The following is a 14,618-nucleotide window of genomic DNA, read 5'->3' as shown; positions in this document are numbered from 1 at the left end:
CACATACTCTGACAGGCTTCAGGTTCTGGACATTCACCATGCCTGAGAACTGTTTTAGAGACAAATAGGCACGAGTCTAGGCCAAAGTTCCCTCCCCTCCCCAGTTCTCTCCCAGCTAATGACCCCTGTGAAATCAATTACCTGTGTAAGTGGAGGCGGTGCCCCCATTGGTGGAAGCATTGGGGGCAATATGCCAGGTGGCATGGGGGGGATGGCTGGAGGTCTCTGACTCATAGGGGGGAGCCCCATCGGAGGAAAAGGAGGTGGGAGCCCTGGAGGGGGCATCTGGAAATGAGGAAAGAAAAAGAAACTAAACAGAGGATACTGTCTTAGATAGGATCCCATCTCAGGACCACCTACCTCAGGAACTACCCAGCCCTCATCCTGGCCTAGAGGTGATTCCAAGACTTTCCATTGAGAAGTAAAAGGCATAAGACTGTCTCCCTCTTCACTACTGAGAAAGACAGATAACCCAGGAGTTCTCAGGCATAATGGCAAGCAAACAGCTTCCTAACAAGTGAGGAAGGGAGAGGACAGGGCAAAGAAACAGAGCCGGCACTCCCCTGACACCTGCAGGTGAAGGGACAAGGCAAGGACCCTAGTCTCTTGCCTCCATCCCTTTCTGACTCATGGCCACCAATGCTATTCCAGCCCAAAGTCAGAGGCTTTTATAAGCACAGTAAGGAACAATGAAAAAGAAAGGAGCCTCCCCAGGCCTCACTCTACGGAAAGTCTTCCCCTTCCATTTCTCCAACCTCCAGCCCCTAGTAACCCAAGGACAAAATGAAAAAGGAGTATTGTCACTGTACAGACTAGAGCTTAAAAGCAGCTCTCCCCCGCCCTAGTGCTCAACACCACCCATCTTCCAAAGGCAGCAAAAGGGTGTGAAACAGGTCCTTCCTGACAACTTGGCAGTGGAAGGGAGGGGCTGAGGGTGCAGGCTGGAAAAGCCAAGCCCAGGGAAACACATAAAACTTACGAAGGGTGGTGGCATCATGGGGGGCCCCGGTGGGAAGGGGGCAGGCGCTGCTGGGGGCCGGGGACCAGAATCGGGAACCGACTGTTGAGGGAGAGAAAAGTCATAGGACCCAGGATGGGCACAGAGATGGGCTTTTGCAGAAGGGAAGCAGAAGGGGTGAGGATGAAAGAGAAACAAGTTGAGGAGGGAGTCTCCAAGCCCCATTCCCTGCCCATCCCAAGCCTGAGCCCTTTCGAGCTAGCCCAGAAAGCCAGCTGATGGGAGTCCACCATATCATTTCCACCTTCGGAGTTCCCATTCTGCCAACGCCACCACAGAGGCACAGAAGGCTCTGCAACAGGAACCTGGTTCTTCCTGTGGCTTCAACCCATCCGTTCTCTTGCCCCTCTCTCAAGCCAGTTAGGGGTTGGCATCTTTCCTCATCCAATTTACTGGGTTGAAGCTTCAATCCTTTACAGCCCTAGTCACTTGTGACCAGCATCCTCCCAGCCAGACTCATAGTCACGCATCCACGTCCCACCTCTGATAGTTCCTTCCCTTTACACACCCTGACCATGGACACAGGCTCACACAGTCCAAGTGTTCCTGTCTTGCCCCAATGGCTGACCACACAATACATTTTACATAGCTTTCTTCAATTTCTCCTCTGATATTTGCCCTACTGAGAGTGATGCCATTCCACTCTCAGAGGCTGGGACCACATGGCTTGCTGAAAGCTGGATTCCTGGTACCTGCCTCAGGGTCTGGCACATAATAGGTACTCCATAAATACTGAATGGATTTAAAACAAATGAAGCAAATCTCTTTATAAAACTTTCCAATTCTAAAATGTCACATTCTCTCTCTCCCTCTCTCTCTCTATAAAATTTATGTATATTATGATAGATGTAGAAAATTTTTTAACATATTTATAAACAGAAATCAGAATAAGCTGAAATGTCCATCAGTAAAGACTAATCAGATGAAAACATAAAATGGAACACACTCATAAGAATGAGGAAACTCATTACTAAGATACGGATCGATGCCGACGTCTGAAGATACACTGATAAGTTGGGGGAGGCCAGGTGCAGTGAAACTTTATTGTGTATAAATATCAGTGATAAGAGATACAAAAAACGGAAGGAAGAGGCTTTCCACAGTATGCCATTTTATGCCTTATGAATATGCAACTATATGGTTTTATTAACTGTTCAAAATACCAGGGTGGGCAGCTGGAGACGATTCTCAGCAGTTAGGACACTTGCTCTTCCAGAGGACCTGGATTGTTTCCCAGCACCCACACGATGGCTCACAACCGTGTATACCCCCAGTTCCAGGGATCTGACACACTCTACTGGTCTCCATGAGTACATGATGCACAAATGTACATGCAGGCAAACTTAAATACATGAAAATTATATATATATATATGTATGTATGTATGTATGTATGTATATATATGTATGTATGTATATACTTATTTATTTATTGGTGGCTGAGGAGATGGCTCAGTGGGCAAGAGCACTTGCTGCATGAGTAGCTGAGTTTGGATGCCAGCAATATACACATTCACACAGATACAGACAGACAGACAATTGTGCATGGTTGTAACACCAGTTCTATGAAGGGCTGACCATCATTACGGCTTGCTGGCTGCCAGCATACCTATAGGTTCAATGAGAGGCCCTATCTCTAGTAAATTTGGCAGTGAGGGATGGATAAAATGCTAGTTGCCTTCCTCTGGCCTCTGGGCATAGACACAGACAGATAGACTTGTCTTACGTTGTTTTGAGACAGGGTGTCATTATATGACCCTGGCTACCCTGAAAGTCACTCTGTAGACCAGATCAGCTTAGAACTCAAGAGATCCTTGCCTCTGCCCCAGGGTACTGGGATTAGAGATGTGCCCATGCCTCGTTCAAACACTTTTTAAAAGGTGAAGATGTAGCTAAAGGGCTGTTCTTCCTCCTCTGTAGAAGCTGAGGAGCAACACAGGAACTCTAGGAAGAGGTGAAGTCTGGATGGACAGGAGCTGCCTCACAACTGTTTCTCAGTTACCCCTCTCCTGAGATGCCTGGTAGTTAAAACTGCTTTTATCTCTAGATATCCTTACCTTGTCCTAAGTAGCTATGTACCAAGCTACTGAAACTCTCTACTCTCTACCATCAACTAAGTGCACTGTTTCTATCCTCTGGAGATTTTATCTGAATGGAATGTCATAAATGACTCGCCACAAGAGGATATCAATTTCCTGTCCTATTATTTCACCCTAAGCTGCTTCAACAGCCTTTTAAATATATACATTATTATGTTATGTGCATTGGTGTTTTGCCTGCATGTGTGTCTGTGTGAGGTTGTCAGAAGCCCTAAAACTGGAGTTACAGATAGATGTAAGCTGCCATGTGGGTGCTGGGAATTGAACCAGGAAGAAGCAGTCAGTGCTCTTAACTACTGAGCCATCTCTTCAGCCTCTCAAACCTACCAGGTAATCAATCACGTTTCAGTCTTATCAGGCCCAGCACCACCATGTTAACCAGGCATCTGCTAAAGATGCTATAGTTGTTCTCTATAGCCTCCTTGATAATCCATCACCCAGTTCTCTTAGTTTTACCTTCAAAAGAGGTCTTCCATCTAAGAATTCTTTCCATTTTTCTCGCACACTTCTTGCCCAACCACTTTTCCCATCTGATCGACTACGTGGCCTCCCAAACTGTTATCATTTCCACTTCTGTCTGTACCCACAATGCCTTCCAAAACACACAGCAGACCCATGAGCACCTGCAGAGAATTCTGCACTGCTCTCCCACTGTTCTCAGTGCAGACACCAAGACCTGCCCAGGTCTAGGAGGCCAATGAGCCTGCTGGCCTCTTCCATACCCATCCTACAGCCCTCCAGCCACACTCAGTACTCCCTCCTCAGGCATTCAACTGCGCCTGGGCACCTCTCCTATGTCCTATGTGCACTTCACAGTCAACCAACATTCCCAACAAAAGCCTTCAGCAACCACCCACTAGCCAGAGCCTCCTTTATACGCTCGACACCACACCTTCCTGCCAGGAGTCACCCATCCCACGTTTACAGTCATCGGTGTAATTCCAAATGTGCCATCATGTGGCATTAAAACATATACTGTAGGGGTTGGAGATTTAGCTCAGTGGTAGAGTGCTTGCCTAGCAAGCACAAGGCCCTGGGTTCGGTCCTCAGCTCTGAAAAAAAAAAAAAAAAAAAAAAAAAAAAAAAGGAAAAAAAAAAAAAAAAAAAAAAAAAAAAAAAAAAAATATACTGTATTAAACATGGATCCTCAGGCTGGAGAGATGGCTCAGCAGTTAAGACCTTCTTCCAGAGGTCCCAAGTTCAATTCCCAGCAACCACTTGGTGGCTCACAACCATCTACACTGGGATCTGATGCCCTCTTCTGGCATGCAGACGAATGGTATATACATAATACATTTTAGAAAACACAGACAAACAAAACGTGGATCCTCACTTACATCTTAGAGTTAATAAACTATAACATTTAGTGTAACTCCACTAAAATGAAAGGTCTTAAGGGCAGGGGTAACTCAGCACAGTGGCTTGACACTGTAATCCCAGCCCTTAAGCAACTTGCCTGCATTTGATCCCTGAGACCCACACAGTGGAAACAGAACAGACTCCACAACTTTCCCCTGACCTCCACACACACTGCAGCACACGCACCATCATCCAAATGAGTGACAGAAATTATAGAAAAAATTAAAGTGCAACAGTTTGTGCCAAACTCGGTGGCCACTGTAAGGCCCGCTTATTAAGAAAACACACTTTAGAGCTGGAGGAGACTCTGAATATCACCTAAATGTTCCTGAAACCTTCTTTGAGACAGGTTATCACTTTATAATAAAGCTGACAGGGACTCACTACATATCCCCCTCTAACTCCAGCTACAAACTTACAACAAAACAATCCTCACCCCTCAGCCTCCCAAGTGCAAGGATTACAGTCATGTGCCAAGGTTTGTTGTTTGAGACAGTGTTTGGGTAGCTGGGGCTCTTCTTCAACTCCTCATTTTCTTGCTCCACTTCCCAGCGCAGGACTTAATAGGAATGCCACTGCACATTGGTCTCCTCTCTTACATGTGAGAAACGTCAGACAGCAATGGTAAAGGGTGTGACAGCCCCGAGCTGGCTTCAGAAGAGCCCCTACTAAACCCACCTGTCCTCCCTAGAAGCACAGCGCCTACCACAGAAAACAGTGTTTCATACCAGCCTTCCCCGAAAGTGATTGCATCACCAAGATTCAAGCCTGGCTACCCCATAAAGCTCCTCGACTGAGAGCCAGGGTTCTTATCTGGCATATGCCTTTAAGTTTGGAGGCAAAGCAGGTGGCTCTCCGAAAGTTCAAGGCTATCTTGGTCTGCATATCAAGTTCCAGGACAGCCAGAGCTACAAAGGGAGATCCTGTCTCAAAGTAAATATATAAACTAGTAAATTAGGCATGGTGACATACACCTTCAGTCCCAGAATTTGGGAGGCAGAGGCAGGGCTGAGGAATTTCTGAGCTCAAGGCCACAGAGTCAAGAGTGAGTTACAAGACAGCCAGGACTACAGGGAAGAAACACTGTCTCAAAAAGAAAAAAAAAACAAAAAACAAAAAACCAAAACAAAACCTAAATGCTTTTTTCCCCTTCATCTACCATTCAAAGCCTTTCAACACAGCCGATCCCACATCTTGCCCATCCTGAGGCCAGGGCTTCCCAGTTAACTTTCTGTACAGGAATTGTAAGAGTTCTCTCTTGCTTTGTTCATGATGATCCAATGTTCACTCCTTCATTTTACTTTTACACTACCGCACACCCACACACACTCTGTCCTTCTAGGACTGAGCGTACCACTTGGCAGCCACATGTGTCCCTGTGAATATTTACTGGGCTTCTGAGAGTGCCCACCTCTTCACTCCAGTGTGCTACATTTTGGAAGTGAGCTCCCCCCGACCCAATTTCACAATGTTTAAAGACGTGTTTAAAAACTGATGTTAAGAATCATCCTTGACCAATCTTTTACCCCATTCCCTGAGGAGAGCGAGGTCTCTCAATCAAACTCAGAGCTCACTGACAAAGCCAGCCCCACTAGCCGTCTTGCTCTGGAGATTCCGTCGCTGTGTTCAAGGCTAGAATTACAGGGAGGTGGGTATTTGGTTCTGGGGATCTCAACTCCAGTCCTCCTGCCACCGCAGCAAGCACTTAAGCCACTAAGCCATCCTGACAGCCTGAGGGTTTCTCTTTTTTTAACTCCCCGATTGTCTAGACAGGGCGTCCCTCCACCTCAAGTGCTTTGATGAAACTGCCGCACCCCTAACCTTGGTGGATTTTTGCATACAACCTAAAATACTGTTTGTACTCATTTGTTTGTATAAATTGTTTTGAGTAGTCTGTAAAAGAAAGTGTACATTAGTAGAGACTCTTTACCTTGGTGGGAGGCAGCAGATATCAAAAACTCATATGGGCAAAGTTCCATGATAGAACGCTAACTGTATGGAGACTTCTGGGCAGAACTCGAGCCCAAGCCCATTTTAATCAGTTACCCAGGGAAGAGCGGATGACGGGATGAATGGAATGACCATGAAACGCCCAGAGCATTCCTTCCCTCCCCCAGGCTTCCCTTGTGCTGTCCCGTCTTTCCTGCTCCTCTCATCTGCTGCAACACCAATACAGCTTTGGGACGCTTACACTTCTGAGTGGACTCTGAAGTGACCAGGGCAAAGGGACATGAGAAAGGAGGCTGAAGACAAGCACATCTGTCAGTCGTCTTCCCCGGAACAGAACACACATTCTGGGGCAGGGGAGAGTCAATGCTGAGACCCTTGACCATCCAGTCATCATGTATTTAGGGGGACCAATGAGAGCATCCTGATAGGAGATGTAATTAAGTCTCAGCCTTCAGATCTAAGGGGTACCTCAGAACTTCTGAGGAACTGTCCCCGTTTCATGAGAAGCTGGGGTTCTGACAGGGTACTTCTTGGTTATGGTTCTCAGAGATTAAACAGCGGAGGCAGGTTTGGAAACCAAGCAGTCTGACCCCCATAAAGCTGCCCCCCAGAAAGGATGCCAGAGATGACATTTCTTAGCCTAATCAATCAATCAATCTCTCTCTCTCTCTCTCTCTCTCTCTCTCTCTCTCCATCCTTCTCTCCCCCCCTACCCCCCTCCTCCCTCTCTCTCCCTCTCCCTCTCCCATCCCAATCCTCATACAATCCTGTGATTCTGAGGCAGCCAGGAGATCCTAGGTAGGCCTGGTCTGACTTACTCACCAAAAGAACTGTAAAAAAATGAGGGCTAGCAGGTCTATTTCTCAGAAAGAGGCAGCCATCATCAAAAAAGAAACAGGGCTGGCAGAGTAGTTCAGCACTACAGCACTTGCTGGCATTAACAAGGCCCTAGGTTCAATGTACAGTGCCTCAGAGAACAGCTGAGCCCACTCACCCTTTAGTCTCCACTGACCTGCTGAGCCCAAATAGGACCAGCCCCTTCCCCACGCCCTTCCTAGCCTCTACTCTGGTGTGTAAGCCCTGGCAATTCTTCTGCTACCCACGAAGAGCCTGGAGATCTTTCTAGAATACAACATTTTGCTTCTGGTCCTCCATCACCTCTTCACTCTCCCGAGGAATAGAACGATGTTATTCCTGGTTCTCATCTTTTCTGAACTAGGGTTCAGCTTCCTCTATTTACAGAGTTCTCCCATTTCTCCATCGGGATTCCCAAAGCCCAGGCCTGCCAGGACCCAGCCTTGTAGGCTTTAAATATCCGCAAATCCCGGGAAATTTCCCCCTATCAAGCTGAAGGTCTCCACTCCAACTTCATGCCTGCCGCATCCATTCGACTAAATTCCCTCCTCAAATCCCGCCCCCTTTTGCAACTGATGGAGGATTCAGATTACCATATCGCCCATTTTCCTTTTTAAAAGTCAATGGGAAATTCGAGGCCCAAAGAGAGGTAGTGACTTGCCCAAGGTCACACAGAATTATTACAGTCTGTCTGAAGGCAGAGCAAGGGTTGGCACCAAGGGGCCTCTGCTCGTCCATTTCTTGGACTATTCCAGTTCTGAGGTGAAAAACCTCTTTCCTCAGAAGCCTCTCCTAACCTCAAGAGACAGGTTTTGTGAACCGGTGGGTAAAGAAGAGAGACCCCTAAGGTCCACAGGGGCACTTAGGACTTCCAAAAGAAACAAGCCTGGGTCTGGGGGAGGGGCAGGGGCCACGCCAAATAGCCCAGGATTGGTAACTAGCTTCCACCTCCCGCCCTCTCTTCTTCCCCGACCTTTTCCCAGGGACCCACCGTTCACTTCATCCCTTCCTCCTTCTCACACAGTGCCTCAGCTCTCCGTACCCTCAGCCCCCGGCCGCACCCCCCCACCCCCGCCATGCTCCATAATGGCCTCCCCGCCCCTTCTACCCCCAATCCCCGCCCCCACCTACCTACTGGGCTTCTTTTCCTCACCCCTCGGTCCCCTCGCCCTCCCTCAGGGTCCCGGATACCCCGGCGGCCCTCCCGCCTCCCCGGCCCGAGCCCGGGCCGCAGGGGGCGCTGTGAGACAGCCCCGGGCCTCTCCACCCCCGCGCGGGGACGTTACCATGCCAGAGCCTCAGAGCAGCTGGGCCGGCTCGGCCCACTCGCCAGTAAAAACAGCTCTGATTGGCCGGGCTTCAGCCGGGAGGGCGGGGCCAGTAGGGGGTCGCACCCCTTCGTGGCCGGGGCTCCGGTGGCTTTCGCCGAGGAGCGGAACCCTCAACCGGCCCGGTGTGCCCGGCCCGGCTCCGCCCCCGGCACGGAGCGCCAGGCCCCGCCCCCACGTGCGCAGAACCCTGAGCCCGCCCCCGGGGCGGGGCGCACTTGGCCCCACCCCCGGGGCGGGGCGCGCCCGGGACTGACCGCGCGCTGGTCACGCAGAGCGGCGTGGATCTCCCGGGTCACAGTTCCCTCCGCTCGCGGCTCTGCAGCCTCCACACTGAGGTGACCGAGCCGTTCATTCCGCCCTTGCGTTGAGCAACAGGGCGGTTCACAGAGTGGGTCTTTTCCCTGCTTATTTTCTTTAGTTTTCCTTTCTTAATTTAAGAACTGTTGATTGTTGTTCCAGGAACAGCATGTGACAGGCGTGGCCGGTAAATCCCCCTAAAGGAGTGCATAAGTGCCTCTCGCTGAGCGCTGGGTTACTTTTGAAATCTGGTTCAATGTGAGATAAACGGTCAGTTATGCAGATAAGGGAACTCGAAGCTACTTAATGGGCATGCATGCTCAAGTTCTTGGGCTAGTACCGCTGACTCTGGGTGGAGGCATTGCACCTCTTTCCCCCTCCAAAGCCGGGGTAGAGAAGTTAGTTGCCTGTTTCCTTTGGCAGGTTTCTGAACCTGACTCAGGAAAACACCTCTTCCTGTCTATAGACAATTTGGCTTTATCAATAGTTGTGTTAAAGGTTCTTACATCCATTCCTCTGGCCAGCACTGAGTTGCAAAGACAGATCCTTGGGGCTCAATGGCTAGCGGGTCTAGCCTACTTTGTGAGTTCTCTGACTAGTGAGCGACCTGATCTTTAAAATGATGTCCCATGACATCAAGGGGTAGAAAAGGCCAACATGAGAGAAAGAAGCCCCTTCCCGAGATCTAATTTGCCTTTCTTGAAGCCATCTCAAATAACAAATGAACTATGCACTTTAAATCTAATGTATGTCAGGTGGTGGTGGTATATGCCTTTAATTCTAGCATTTAGGAGGCAGAAGCAGGCAAATCTCTGATTTTGAGGCCAATTTGGTCTATACAGTAAGTTCGAGGACAACCAGGGCTACACAGGGAAACGTGTAACCAGAGAAACCCTACATCAAAGCAAAACAAAAAAACAGAATAAAACCAAAAACAAGCTTTAAAAAAAAAACCCAAAACTAAAGTATGTTCTCTCCCTTATGTTTTCTTGTTTTTATTTTATTCATTGGAGGGGTTGGGGCACACGTGAGCTCACCACACTCATGTGGAAGTCAGAGGACAACTTTCTGGAGTCGGTTCTCTCCACGATTCCGGTCCAGGGGATTGAATCAGGTTATCAGGCTTGATGGCAACTGTCTTTACCCACTGAACCAGCGCTCCAGCCTCTCCTCTTTTAAAAAAGTACTCTGTGTGTGTGTGTGTGTGTGTGTGTGTGTGAGAGAGAGAGAGAGAGAGAGAGAGAGAGAGAGAGAGAGAGGTGCTATTGCAAGTATGTGAAATACCAAAGTTTCTCCTTTGACCATGCTGGTCCAGGAGATCAAATTCATGTGGCCAGACCAGGCAGGAATCGCCTTTAACTTCTGAGCCCTCTCTTTTTTTTTTTTTTTTTCCGGAGGGGGGGGCCCAACCCCGGGCCTTTCGCTTGTTTGGCAAGGGCTCTACCACTGAGCTAAATCCCCAACCCCTCTGAGCCCTCTCTCTTATCTTAATAAACTCAATTTTTATTTCACTCTCATTTGTCCTGATGTTTTTCCTGCAGCATTGGCTTTGACTGAGCGGATCTACTTAAGGGGAAAAAGAACTCAGGTTATGGGCAGCAGTGCTGAAACACACACACACACACACACACACACACACACACACACACACAGAGAGAGAGAGACAGAGACAGAGACAGAGAGACAGAGACAGAGAGAGAGAGAGACAGAGAGAGAGACAGAGAGAGACAGAGACAGAGACAGAGGAGAGAGACAGAGAGAGACAGAGACAGAGAACCCACAAGAGCATGGTTTTGTTGTTACCATGTGGTTTGGGGGCTTTGGTTTTTTTTTTGAGATAGGGTCTAACTGTATAGCCCAGATTGACCTGGAATTTAACATGTAGCCTAGACTGGCCTTGAATTCACATTCCTGCCTCTGCCCCTCTGCCTCTCTGCCTCCTGAGTGGGATTACAGTATGAGCAGGCAAATGTTTTCAAAGGTCAAATGAATATATAAAATAGCTGGAGAGACGGCTCAGTGGTTAAGAGCACTGACTGTTCTTCCAGGTCTTGAGTTCAAATCCCAGCAACCACATGGTGACTCACAACCACCTGTAATGGGATCTGATGCCCTCTTCTGGTGTGTCTGGAGACAGCTACAGTGTACTTATATATAATAAATAAATAAATCTTTAAAAAAAAACATTTCAAGACAAAGAGCAGACCCTTGCTTGCCTATCTTCCCCCAGAGACAGCCATTTTCATTACAGATGATGTGAGTGTCCCCTGAAGAATGATGAGGGCAGCCATTTGCAGAGAGAGGCTCAGCATAGACCAGAGGTCACTGACCCCATGTCGGTTCTCTCAAGGCAGGACACAGCTAAGAGCAGAAAGGAAAGAGTGGAGCAGAGCCAGAGGGTGGGCCCTGCCACTTGCTACTGCAGAGAGTCCCAAAACTACAATTTAGAATGTGCCTTCCAGGTACATTTTTTATGAAATTAAGTTTTAGGGTGTATTTTACTTAACAGTTTGTTGGCTTATAGTGTTGAAATATTTAGTATACGGATATTGATTTCCAGGCTTGCCTCAGTCCCAGGAATAATGGGGGCAGGGATAAGGACTTGGCTCATTCCCTTTCCCTTCTTATAAGTCATACATCATTTATCATGTCATCTGCAAAATTCATCCTGTGATACTTTTTGTTTGTTTAGCAGTCAGTCCTTATAACACCACGATCGCGCCTCACAGTTGAGCAGAGCAAGAGGCTGACACAGCTCATTTTCTGAACAAATCTCCATTATTTCCTGGGATTAGCCATTATCTGCTTTTTATTTTGTTCATTTGCTTTGTGTTATTTGTATTTTAATTTGTTGTTGATTTATAGTGTATGCACCACAGACAAGTTGTGGAACCATTTCTCTTCTTCCACTATGTGTGGAGTCCTGGGATCAAACTCAAGTCATCAGGCTTGGTGGTAAGGGCCTTTATTGCTAAGCCACTGCAGTGACCTCATTTTCTTCTTCCTTTCCTTCCTTCCTCCTTTCTTCCTTCCTTTCTTTCTTCTTTCCTTCCTGGAGTTCACTCTAGACCCCCAGGCTGACCTCAAACTTATAGAGCTCTCCTGCATCTGCCTCTCGAGTGCTGGAAGTAAAGGCATGTGGCCCCAGCTGGCTTACCCAGTTAGCTTACCGTTCATTCTTTTGTGTGTTTGTTAAACACATTAAGTTTATTGTTCTCACGTGTGCACTGAGTATCATTTTTATAGCATCTTCTTTGCTTCAGGTTGCAATAGCCTGTCTTGAGAACTACTAGGCATTGAGTGATTGTGTTTTATTTAATTATTTTCTCCCCAAAATCTCATTACATTCATTTAGAGAGAGACAGAGAAGTATTTTATACTCAAACCCAGAGCCTTGTGCACGTCACACAAATGCTCTACCACTGAGTCACATTCCCAGCTATAAAGTTTTAAAATAACATGCTTGTTTTCCTGGTTTTTTTTTTTCTATCTATGCAGTGAAAACAGAAAACAAAACCCTCGAGACAGGGAGGCTCGGTCTGTAAGTTGCTCTCCTTGCAAGCGTGAGGAGGACCCAGCTGACTCCCGGAACCAATGTAAGAAGCCAGGCTTGCTGGATCATCCTGACTGTCCCCATGCTTGGAGACCTTATCTTAAAAGACAAGATGGATGGCTGTCCAGAGGAATGCCATCTGAGGCTGAATTCTGACCTCCGTGTGCATGTGTGAACATGCACACACCTGTCCGACATTTCAAATGTCTGGCTTCATTGAGACGGCCTCTTCACAATGGGATGATGTTATAACAGCAAGTGTCATAAAACTGAACTTACAGTGTAGTTGAGGGCTAACACCACCACACTGTTTGCTTTAGAGGAGGAAGCCCAGCACAGACTTTGCTCGAAGCGGGCTAGGTGGGCTTCTGAAGTTAATGTCTCTCCTAGATGTGTAGCGAGCACCTGAGAGGGGCCTTTGAACAGTGATAAAGCTATGACACCTGACCCGGGAGCAGGCCTCAGAAGGACTAATGTCTGGAGACATCCCAGTCCTAAGGGACAAGGATATAAATAAGTCTGGCTGCTTCGGGGAGGAAGAATAATCAACCTTTATACTCTCTAGTGCTCACCTAACTTCTAGGCACATGCACCATCTGCCCAGAGCCCTGCTCCAGTCTTGAGCATTACATGTTGCATCGTGTGTGTGTGTGTGTGTGTGTGTGTGTGTGTGTGTTGTAGTGTACTGCATATGTGTATTGTGGGTATGGATGCAAGAAATGTTAAATGGTAATCTTTTCTGCAGAACACTGTGAAACTTTAATGATAATGGATAAAAATATTTTTATCTCGGGTTGGAGAGATGGCTCAGTGGTTAAGAGCACTGGCTGCTCTTCCAGAGGTCCTGAGTTCAATACCCAGCAACCATGGTGGCTCACAATCATCTATAGTGGGATCTGGTGCCCTCTTCTGGCGTGCTGATGTATATGCAGCAGAGTACTCGTACATTAAATAAAACTTTTTAAAAAATATTTTATCTCCCCACTACGTAAAACCTTTATACAAATGTTTTAACCCCCTCTCCACATGCACACACACTGAACTGTCTGTCCAGCTCTCTCTATCCCCCCTTTTTTTGTTGTTTTTTTTTTTTTTTTTGGTTTTTTTTTTGAGCTGGGGATCGAACCCAGGGCCTTGCGCTTCCTAGGCAAGCGCTCTACCACTGAGCTAAATCCCCAACCCTATCCCCCCTTTTTTTAAAGATTTATTTATGTATATGAGTGTGGTGGTTTGAATATGCTTAGCCCAGGGAATGGCACTCAGGAAGTATATGGCCTTATTGGGAGGTGTGGCTTTATTGGAGGAAGTGTGTCACTGTGGGGGTGGGCTTTTGCGACCCTCCTCCTAGCCGCATGGGATAGTCTGCTCTGGGCTACCCTTGGATGAAGAAGTAAAACTCTCAGCTCCTTCATCAGCGCCATGCCTGCCTGGATGCTGCCATGTCTGGACTCTGACCCTCTGAACCTGTAAACCAGCCCCAATTAAATGTTGTTCCTTAAAAGAGCTGCTTAGTTACGGTGTCTGTGCACAGCTATGGAAACCTAACTAAGACAACAAGTGCTCTGTCTTCATGCACATCAGGAGAGGAAATCAAACCCCATTACAGATGGTCATGAGCCAGTGTGTGGGTGCTGGGAATTGAACTCAAGACCTCTGGAAGAGCAGCCAGTGCTCCTAACCACTGAGCCATGTCTCCAGCCATGTCCCCCAACCCCCAATACCCTTTTGTAAAGACAGGCACTCTCACAAAGCCCAGCCTTAAACGGGATATGGGTCCAAAGATGACCATGAACTCCTGATCCTCTGCCCCTACCTCCTAGGCTAGGATTGCAAGCTGGGCCAGCACACCCAGCAATGTGTGCCTTTTAGACGTAAAGTTCCAGGTCAGTGGTATACAGTTTGAGTCTTAGGCCCTATTCTCTCCCTGTGTCGCATCAGGGTCTCTCTATGTAGCCTTAGCTGCCCTGGAACTCATTACCTCTGCCTCTGAGTGCTGGGGTCAGTTAAAGGCGTTCCTACCATGCTTTTAACTGGAGAGCAGAACTGGGTGAGTTGTGCTCACTCTGAGAAAGGAGCCCAGAACCTCAGCGTGTGTATTTCATACACTGAATTGAGGAGGTGTCCGAGGCTTTTCTTAATGAAATCATACACTCTCTG

General features: G+C 47.7%; 1 protein-coding gene across 12 annotated transcripts in view; it reads right to left on the bottom strand.

Moving 5' to 3' along the window:
* Positions 1 to 14,618, bottom strand: part of Prpf40b (pre-mRNA processing factor 40 homolog B) — a 63,369-nt gene that overhangs the window by 13,058 nt on the left and 35,693 nt on the right. For 2 of the 12 annotated variants that reach the window (XM_032886265.1, XM_032886266.1), the window contains exons 1-2: positions 980 to 1,804; positions 142 to 285 (exon numbers count right to left, since the gene is read on the bottom strand). In XM_032886265.1, the coding sequence (XP_032742156.1) occupies positions 142 to 285; positions 980 to 1,183 (348 nt within the window). In that variant the 5' untranslated portion in view covers positions 1,184 to 1,804. Of the gene's footprint in view, positions 1 to 141; positions 286 to 979; positions 1,808 to 8,411; positions 8,465 to 8,566; positions 8,742 to 14,618 lie in introns of those variants that run through there. The other 10 variants (XM_032886267.1, XM_032886268.1, XM_032886271.1 and 7 more) reach the window with 9 other exon arrangements.

Source organism: Rattus rattus, chromosome 1 (genome assembly GCF_011064425.1).
Source record: "Rattus rattus isolate New Zealand chromosome 1, Rrattus_CSIRO_v1, whole genome shotgun sequence".
Taxonomy (NCBI): domain Eukaryota; kingdom Metazoa; phylum Chordata; class Mammalia; order Rodentia; family Muridae; genus Rattus; species Rattus rattus.
The sequence above is the reverse complement of the archived record's forward strand: the minus strand, read 5'-3'. Positions and strand labels throughout refer to the sequence as shown.